Source organism: Gigantopelta aegis, chromosome 11 (assembly GCF_016097555.1).
Source record: "Gigantopelta aegis isolate Gae_Host chromosome 11, Gae_host_genome, whole genome shotgun sequence".
In the NCBI taxonomy this organism is placed as follows: Eukaryota; Metazoa; Mollusca; class Gastropoda; order Neomphalida; family Peltospiridae; genus Gigantopelta; species Gigantopelta aegis.
The window spans coordinates 32,648,966-32,659,870 of record NC_054709.1 but is presented as its reverse complement, the minus strand read 5'-3'; the positions used below and the strand labels follow the sequence as shown (position 1 = coordinate 32,659,870).

At 31.0% G+C, this 10,905-nt stretch overlaps 1 protein-coding gene across 1 annotated transcript in view; it reads left to right on the top strand.

The window, feature by feature from the left end:
* Positions 1-430: 430 nt before the first annotated feature.
* The window catches only part of LOC121385395 (homeobox protein Hox-D11a-like), a 34,328-nt gene continuing 23,853 nt past the window's right edge, over positions 431-10,905 (top strand). Inside the window, exon 1 of the mRNA XM_041516065.1 lies at positions 431-1,603. Within this exon, the coding sequence (XP_041371999.1) occupies positions 1,135-1,603 (469 nt within the window). The 5' untranslated portion in view covers positions 431-1,134. The remainder of the gene's footprint in view (positions 1,604-10,905) is intronic.

Genomic DNA, 10,905 nt, shown 5'->3' with positions numbered 1-10,905 from the left:
ATAAGAATAAGATAAAACTAATACACCACGTCGTGACGTATAACTACCTGTCTACAGCAATAGACTGGGTCGTGAAGTAGAATTACACTATAAATATCTTACAATAGCTGACAATCTCTTTAAAAAAAAAAAAAAAATTAAACAATAATAAATAAAGTAAAATAAAACTAAGAATACCAGATCGTGACGTATAACCACCTGTCAATCAAAAACACAATGGTGGAAACGTCAGACCAATATATTTAAAAAACAAAAGGAACACATAGCCCCGCCCATCGACAACCACATGTCATTGTCTGCGGAACGACTGGGCGGGGCCTAACTCAACGAGAAGCCGCTAACTGGCAAGCAGACGATCGGCCGATTCGTTTCAGACGTAATCTATCTCCGAACGATCTTTCGTGGCCTACCAACTCGTTTTTCGCCGGAGAGACACGGAGATAGGAAGATCCAGACATACGCTCCTACAACAGTTGGTGGTGAATTTTGTTGGGAAAACGCGCGTTCCACTCACCACGTGTATAAATCGACGTCTGTTCGTAGGACGTGATCAGGACGATTTGTCGTCTGCTACTAAGGACTAGCAGAAGATAGCAGTGGTGTCGTCTGCTACTAAGGACGGTTGCGACTATATGACTTGTGGCAGACATATTACATTTTTTGTGTTGTTGCTGCAGACGTTTCAGTTTTGTGACAGACGTGATGCCAATGGACAACGGACGCATAGGTAGTTGCTTCTACTTTTTAATCTAACAAAGCGCGTCGTATTCCGGGTACAGTCTTTTTCATCAGCTTTGGTTTTATTTTGTTTTCTGGAAACGTTTAGTTATAAACCAGGATAAATATTCTATCGAGTGGACGTCTTGAGTTGTTGTTTTCCTGGACAGTGGAAGCATATGTATAGATATATTTATTTATCTATTTATTTCCTATAAAAAAGAAATAAAAATAATTCGAGACTCGATCGTAGATAACATCATACCCGACGTTGCCTAGTAATACCGACATAAACTCTACCCGGCTGACGTCGTCGCCAACGCGCTTTTCACAGCGTTTTGGCAACAGTCTGTTTTGATATTTTCAACTCTGGCCCAAACGGTGGCAAACTTGGAGCTGGGAGAGTTCTCACAAGGGATGATGAACCCCTACACGTTGAGAGGATGGCACCTCCCTTCGGCCTACGGCGACACGACCAACTGCGACCGGAACTACCCGATGTACCCGACATCGTGGCCCTCGGGCTATTTCTCCAGCCCCTCCGTGTACCCGTTCCAACCGGAGAGCAAGACACACAATGCCAACGACTGGAAGCTGCAGTCGATTTGTTCCACGACCACGGAGCCGTCCGGCCCGCGAGACGCTAACAGTTTGATGAAACCTGGGTATGAGAGTCTGCTCTACAAACCCAACAACGTGCGCTGCACGGAACTCGAGTGCGTGCGCGACGACCCCCAGCGAAGCTCGTGCGCCATGTCATGCACGTGCAGCGGTCAGCAGAGATTGAACGTCATAGACAACTCGTGGAGGAACCAGGATGTTGGCGGGCCGCTGGATTTCAACAAGGCGCAGGGGATGTCACCCTATCAGAGTTTTTGCAACAGAGGTAAGGAGACTAGTTTGTGTTTTTTAGTTTTTAATTTTTAAAGCGGCGATCACCGGTATATTTTTTTATTATTGAATCATTTATGACAGATCATTAAAATTACAATATTCAGTACATTTTAATATTTAATCATTTAGAATACGTCATTAAAGCTGTAAAATCAAGCATATTTTAAACATTTAGAATAGATAATTAAAACTGTAACCTCGAATATTTTTTATTATTATTATTATAATTTAATCATTTTGAATACATCATTAAAGCTGTAAAATCAAGTATATTTAAATAATTTAGAATACATCACTAAAACTGTAATACTAAGTATATTTTAGTCAGAAAAGATAATTAAAACTGCAATTTGAAGTATATTTTTATTATTTTATTTTATAATTTAGAATAAAACATTGAAGATCCGATTTTTTTTACTGTTTAATCATTTGGAATATATCATTAAAACTGCTGTCTTCAGTATATATTTGTTTATTTAATCATTTAGGATAATCATTAACATTGCAACCTCAAGTATATTTTTAATATTTAATCATTTAGAATAATCATAAAAACTGCAATCTCCAGGTTTTTTATTATTGTATTAGTTAGAATAGACCATTAATACTGTAATCATCAATATATGTTTCATTATTTAATCATTTAAAATAAATTAACAAAGCTGAATTATCCTGTATTTTTATTATTATGATTTAATCATTTAAAATAGATCATCCAGATTAATTTTCGTACAGTCTTTTAATATTATATCACACACACACACACACACACACACACACACACACACACACACACACACACACACACACACACACACACACACACCTCAATAATTAAAACAAAAACACAACAAAAAAAGCAGAAAAAAAACAAACATATTTATGCCTGGATTATGTCAACACGATATTTCAAAAAATATACAGAACACATATTTAAAAATTAACATTATTATCTAAGCGGACACTCATAACAGGAGAAATAACAAGCATATTTTCTCACAGAGAAATTGTCATGCATTGGTGTAACATACAATATTATTGGACGATTTTAGTGCTCACAAACCATTGACTTTGTTGGTACTAAATTTTGACATCGTTACGATTCGGCAAACATACACAATGAAGTGATGTAGTTTAAACAGTTTCCATTAATTTTACACCTGTCTGGTTGAGTTGGTAGATTTGTAATAAAACGTTACTTTAATTTACAGACAGACAGATATTTTATTAAAGTCTTACCCAATATATACACAGTAAAATACATGAGAAACATTCTTAATAAACAATATAAAGGCCACTCCTTATGGAGTTATTACAGATTAAAAAATCACATTATCAATAGTAAAATATACAGGCGTATATATATATATATATATATATATATATATATATATATATATATATACGCACACACAAACTCGCTATATTTTAATTTTTTTATAATGACTGGTAACTCGATAATTATCCTCTATGTAATCAATGACGATAATAATAATAATAATAATAATAATAATAGATGACTGCCTAGTAATTAACAACAACAACAACAACAACAATAAAAATAGCAATAAGGACAAGACACAAAGAAAGAAAAAACAAGAAACACAAGAAACACTTTTTAACGATTGTAATTACATAAAATATTAGTGGCTGTATATTAAACGTGTTTCTGATCGTTCTAATATTTGTACTAGGTTAAAATTTCATTTTATTTCCTAAAAATGCTTTTTTTTTGTACGTACGAAATTATTTGAAGACAAAATCCATTTTGGGCTTCTTACAAATATTAAGACGACTAGAAACACATTGAATATACACACTGATATTCTAAACAAGAAAATATATTTAATATGTAAGTTTAATCGTAGAAATATTGTATTAGTCGGAAACAATGCAGCAAACTCAGGAATGTCCCTTCAAGGCAATATAACAGAGTATATATGTATGGGCCCGTATTTATTACACGGGTGGGTAAACTTTAACATTCCCTTACCATGAGTGTCATATCCGTATACGCATTCAGGTGGCAATCGTAAAATTCCAAAACATGGGAAGAAACAATGTCGATTTTAAGTAGTAATAAACGGTAATAATATATTATGAACGTAAAACATTATAATACGTATGCTCATTCAATTTAGTAGTAGTAGTAGTTGTTGTTGTTGTTGTTACTAATAGAGGTAGGAGTAGTAGTAATAATAATAATAGATGTAGTACTAGTAATAGTAGTAGTAGAATTAGTGGTAGTAGTAGTAGTAGTAGAGGTAGTATTTGTAACAGTAGTGGTAGTAGTAGTAGTAGCAATCGCAGTAGCAGTAGCTGTAGTAGTCGTAGTAGCTGTAGTAGTCGTAGTCGTAGTAGCAGTAGCAGTTGTAGTATCAGTCGAGGTAGCAGTGGCAATAATAACAGTAACAGAAATAATGAATTAATGATCATATAGAAATAGAAATAATGATAAGACAACATCAACAACAATAATAATAATAATAATAATAATAATAATAATAAATTGGTATGTCTCAGTCAATTATCCTAGGGATGGGAAGTCGTAATTGTACCTTAAATACTGGATACAATTCTTGTAAAGTGATATGTTGACTATAAATATGTTTTTAATTCAGTTGAGCTAGTGAAAACAAACTATTGCTTTTTCTGTTATTGACATATATTTCAACAAACCATCCACACGGTTCAAATTCTAATAACACATATCATATTGAAATAAAACCAAAATAAAAGTGAAAATAAACAAACCATCCACACGGCTCAAATACTAATAACACATATATTGAAATGAAACCAAAAACATTTGAACAAACCATCCACACTGTTCAAATTTTAATAACACATATCATACTGATATAAAACCAAAATAAAAGTGAAAATAAACAAACCATCCACACGGTTTAAATACCAATAACAGATATCATATTGAAATAAAACCAAAAACATTAGAACAAATCATTCACATGGTTCAAATACTAATAACACATATCATATTGAAATAAAACCAAAAATATTTCAACAAACTATCTAGACGGTTCAAATGCTAATAACACATATCATATTGAAAAACTATATATATATATATATATATATATATAGATATAGATATAGATATATATATAGATCGATGGATGGATAGGACGGATGGATGGAAATGGGATGGACTTCAGCATGGATGCGTATAGGATGGATGGATGGATGTATGTATGTATATATATATATATAGATATCGATATAGAATACTCGTAAGATAGAAGATAGATAGATATATATCTATATATATATCTATATATAGAGACAGAGAGAGAAGAGAGAAGAGGAGAGAGATCGAGAGAGTAGAGGAGAGAGAGAGAGAGAGAGAGGAGAGATAGATAGGCAATAGATATAGATATATTATTTATATATATAGATATAAGATATATATAATATATATATATATATATATATATATATATATATATATATCAACAAACCGTCCACACGGTTCAAATACTAATAACACATATCATTTGAAATAAAATCAAAAACAAAAGTGCAAATAAACAAAACCTAAATACATCTACACAAATGTGGCATGGACTAAGACATTTTATTTCTTCTCCTTAAAGGACAGTCTCCAGTTTGCTGCTATTGTAAATTTTTACGACAAACAAACGTTTTTGGTGATTAAGAATATTGAATATTGCATATATTTTCCTTTTTACAATATCCGTGTCTGTATATACAAGGTGTTTGTTGTTGTCCTAATGTTTGTAGTTTTCTCAAACCGGATTTTACATCCCAAAAATTTCGTGCATATGACACAATATGTATTCTGCTACAAATATAAGCATACAAGACAATTGGCCCTCCTACCCCCACCCCCCCCCCCCCCCCCCCCCTCCATTGCTGGAGCCAATCCTCAAATCGGGCAAAATGTCCTAATCTGAGACCTTTTTACTAAGTATTTCCATCATTTTACCCTCAAAATTAGTTGTAATCCATGTAAAAGTGCGTAGTGATTAAGTTTTTAAAACGGTTACCGTTTGGCAGTAGATGCTAGATTATGAAATAAATGTTTGTTTTATCCAGAATTTTGACATTTTTTTGTTGTAATTCGGGCACAAACCCAGTTGCCGCCCAAACCTACAAAAACGGAGGGAGCCCGTACGGTTCTATGACTACAAACATTTACAAACCACGACTCAGAAACAGCAACAGAATTTTTTTATTTCTCCCCAGGCCCGTTACACCAAACGGCATATGGGACGGAATATGAAATAACAACATTTGACATGACAAATCATGGGTTTTTTACAGGAGATAAAAATATATGTATACATTACAATATATATATATAAATATATATTATTATATATCTATATATATATATATATATATATACTATTTGATATAAATATATATACAACAATATATATGTATACCGTACAATCCTATCTCATATCTATATATATAGATATCTATATATATATATATATATGCATCTATACTAATATATATTATATCTATCTATATATACCATATATATATATATCTACTATGCATCACATATATCTATATGGTATTATATATACTATATATATATCTATATATATATTATATAGTATCTAATCTACTATATATATATCTATATAATATATATAATATATATATAGAATATATAGATGTATCTCATAATCCTATATAGCCCTGGTATATATACATATATGTATATATATATATATATAGGTATATATATATTATTATATATATACTTATTATATAATATTATATATCCTATATAGATATAATATATTATATATATTACTAAATATATATATTAACTAACCATCCAATACCTATAATTATAGCTTCCTATAATATATATATATATCTTTATACCATAAATATATTTTTTATTATATTAATAATATATATCTATATAATATTATATAATATTATATTATGTTCTTAAATTCACAATGTAACAATTCACAACCAATATGCCAATTGCCGTTATTAACCACAGCCTATGTATTGCGTGTGGAAACAATCATATGCACAAAAAAATTTATACGCATTACACCTCATTAACATATATACGTGATACATATACAGCATAGCAATACATATATTATACATTACACATACATATACATATAACATACATATACCGAATACATCCACACCATATACATGTACATATATACCACACACCTTCATATCCTACACTACATGCTTAATAAATACATATAAGTATAAAATATAATATATAATATATATATATATTAATCTAATATATATAATATACACATATACATATTCGAAAACAAATAGATAATAGCAATAATGGATAGTGTATATATTACTCATTTGTAGGCAGCTGTAGTTTTAGGGTATGCCAATTTTATGTCACGTATTTCTTTTTATTAATTTGCATAGTTTTCTTAAGGGCACTTATTTTAATTATTAGTCCATCAAAACGCTTATATTTCCAGCATACTGGGCGTTTTAATATAATAGTATGGCTTTTAACAAAATGAGTGACGTAAATTTTTTATTATTACAAAAAATATTTTTGAGGTGAATAAATAGTGACATTCATCTCCTATTGGTCGTTTTGTATTACATAAGGTGCATGTGTTCTGTGTTCCACTGGGGTGTTGTTCCAGCGCCCTGTTTCAATAGGCATATAATGGTTGGAGGTTCTAAATTTTAGTAAAGTAGTCTAGGACTTTTGTGGTAATAGGATAAGATATTTCTCTAAGCTAAGATTTTCTTTAAATATAGCGTACGTTTTACCTCTTGATGATGTAGATATATCACTATTCCATTGTTGTAGATATTGATCATTTTGTCTTAGCTTTACGTGGTCAAGAAGCAGCTTTATAGAAAAAAAGTTCTGTGTCAACCACATATCGGCCATACCCAAGTTATTGAATATATCTTCCACATATTCCATCGCACTGGATAAACAGACACTGGTATTTTATACAAGACGAAATTAATATGTCATTGTGGTCGCCAAGAAAGCTCTGATGGTCGTAAACATCTTACAATGGCTGCAAACTCAGGACAGTCCTTTGGAGATGTTCGTGTTTAATAAGGTGGTTATAATACCACCAATTTTTAAACTTATCCAGAAAATGGACACTAAGTTTAGTTAATCTACAAACCTGCAACACACATTTGGATAAGATTATAACAGAGAGAGGAAAATGTCTGTGATGTGACGTCTGAACAGATAAATACCGTCTGAAATACTTAGAGCTTGTCTCGATGATCATTTACTTCTCAGACGAACGTGCGTTTTTTATGTTTATAAAAAATACCTTAAGGGTTATTGCAAACACCTGGGTGACCAGAACCACTTCAGGCGTACGGAAATTAACATTCTAAATAATAAAATGTAAGTACTTCTAACCTAAATTATCAAAAACGGCTCTAATAGTGAAAAATGTGTCGTAGTGTTTAAAAACTAGGGTTTGTCACTTTAATAGTGAAAAATACCCCGTAGTGTTTAAAAACTAGGGTCTGTCACTTTAATAATGAGAAATACGTCGTAGTGTTTAAAAACTAGGGTCTGTCACTTTAATAGTGAAAAATACGCCGTAGTGTTTAAAAACTAGGGTCTGTCACTTTAATAGTGAAACATACGTCGTAGTGTTTAAAAACTAGGGTCTGTCACTTTAATAATGAGAAATACGTCGTAGTGTTTAAAAACTAGGGTCTGTCACTTTAATAATAAAAAAATACGCCGTAGTGTTTAAAAACTAGGATCTGTCACTTTAATAGTGAAAAATACGCCGTAGTGTTTAAAAACTAGGGTCTCTCACTTTAATACTGAAAAATACGTCGTTGTGTTTAAAAAACTTGCGTTTGTCACTTTAATAATGAAAAATACGCCGTAGTGTTTAAAAACTAGAGTCAGTCACTTTAATAATGAAAAATACGCCGTAGTGTTTAAAAACTAGTCAGTCACTTTAATGATAAAAAATACGCCGTAGTGTTTAAAAACTAGAGTCAGTCACTTCAATAGTGAAAAGTAAGTTGTAGTGTTTAAAAACTAGGGTCTGTCACTTTAGTATTACAAAAGGCACATTTAAATGTAAGTTGGCTTCACAGGAACAAGTTTTTTTAAGTTTAACATTATAAAAGAAATATACATCCCAGGTTTTCAGTTCGTATTAGATATATTTATAACTCCAAAGGATACTTGTGTTTTATGCAGTATCATAAATTATTACTAGTATATACTGAATGGCAATATTTTAATTATTGACAACTACAAAAGAAAACATTCAATTAAAAATAGTTCACAAGGGACATACATTTTATAATAACTGGTACCGACTTCGGTATTTACCTCAGCTAGGTTTTTTAGGTGTGTTTTTTCTAACATATTTCTGTTATTTTCATGAGCGGGGGTGTCATAAATAGAGGATATTTCATGTTTTTTGTCAAGTATGATTTATATCTCATCGAGTGAAGTATGCAATCATATCTCAAGAGTCGCGCGTGCACGACGAGTGTGATATGATTGCAAAATTTACGAGATGGGATATAAATCATATTTGAAAAAAAACATGAAATTTTCTATTTATTATATAACTTTTGGCAATTTACCTTTATTTTTTTAAATGCCAGCAGCAAAATAGTTGCGGCTTTCTTACAAGGAAGATAACACTTTCTACTGTGGCGATAACACATTTTAGAGTGAAATAGTGAAATTTTCACTCTAAAATGTGTTATCGTCACTGAATGACTGATAACACTTTTATTTCACTGATATTTTAAACATGAAATATCCTCTATATACTTTACGCAATTCTTAAGAATGTGTGTATTGTGACCATTTAAATATTAACTATATTTTACAATATTTGCAATATTCTAATACTTAGGAATATATACGCTGCGCAAGTCAATATAAGCTGATCGTGTATTTAGCAACATCCCAGCACGAAACTAAATCAGCTGTTGAATGTTTAAAAGAATAAATATAAAATGAAATGAAATATGAAATAAATAAGGAATTCTACATGAGTGGCCATTGGATACCATTTATCTTACAACGAGTTGTTTTAAAAGGAATCTAACGTGCGAATGCGAGTTGGATACGTTTTTAAACAACGGGTAGTTACATAAATGGTGGCTAACGGAAACGAATGTAATATTCTATTTCTAACACATCCTCAAAAATAAGGATTTAAAGTAAAATAAAACAAAATAAAACAAAATAAAATCAATGAAATGAAATGAAACAAAGTTCAAGTTTGTTTTGCTTAACGACACCACTAGATCACATTGATTTATTAATTGTCGGTTATTGGATGTCACACCGCTTATATGTCAGTAATTCTGACATATAGTCTTAGAAAGGAAACCCGCTACATTTTCCAATTAGTAGCAAGGAATCTTTTACGTGCACCATCCCACAGACAGGATAGCACATACCATGACCTTTGTACTGGCTGGTGCGTGAAATAGCATGATGGGTCCATCGACGGGGATCGATCTCTGAAATGCAACAATGCTAAACAAACGTAAACATCAGACGAGCATTTAGTCTCATGGAATAATAATCTTTTACTCACTACAAATAACTTTTATTTTCTAATACTTAACTTTTATCAGAACTGTAAGTGAATTAGAAAAGATTATTTAAATCACTGAGTTATGGTTGTATGAATTAAATGTCTAATGGCGTAAAAGAAACATAAAGAAATAAAATCCCTCAGTTACTACTATTTATTTGTTAATAAATATATATATATATATATCTGACATTTAAAACCCCATATTAATATCTATATAATTAAAAACAATAATCATTTGTATATCGTCACTATACACACTAAAACCTTCTATCATATGGGAGGAGGGGTTGTTAAAAAATGTAGTTTTAAAAGACAAAAATTCTTCATTATAACGTTGAAAAGTTAAAGTTAAATTTAATATGTTCGGCGACATGTTAACATTAAAAATAGGGTTTTAGCAGTATTAAAAAATAGGTTCTTACTAGACATTAAAAAAACTAAATGTCTGAACATTCGTTAAACAAAAAACACGTGCTAAAAATGTTAAATTAAAACATAAGTCAGTGTATATTGTACACTCGATTAAAACACGTGCTAAACATGTTAAATTAAAACATAAGTCAGTGTATAGTGCACACTCGATTAAAACATGTGCAAATATGTTAAATTAAAACATAAGTCAGTGTATATTGTACACTTGATTAAAACACGTGCTAAACATGTTAAATTAAAACATAAGTCAGTGTATATTGCACACTCGATTAAAACA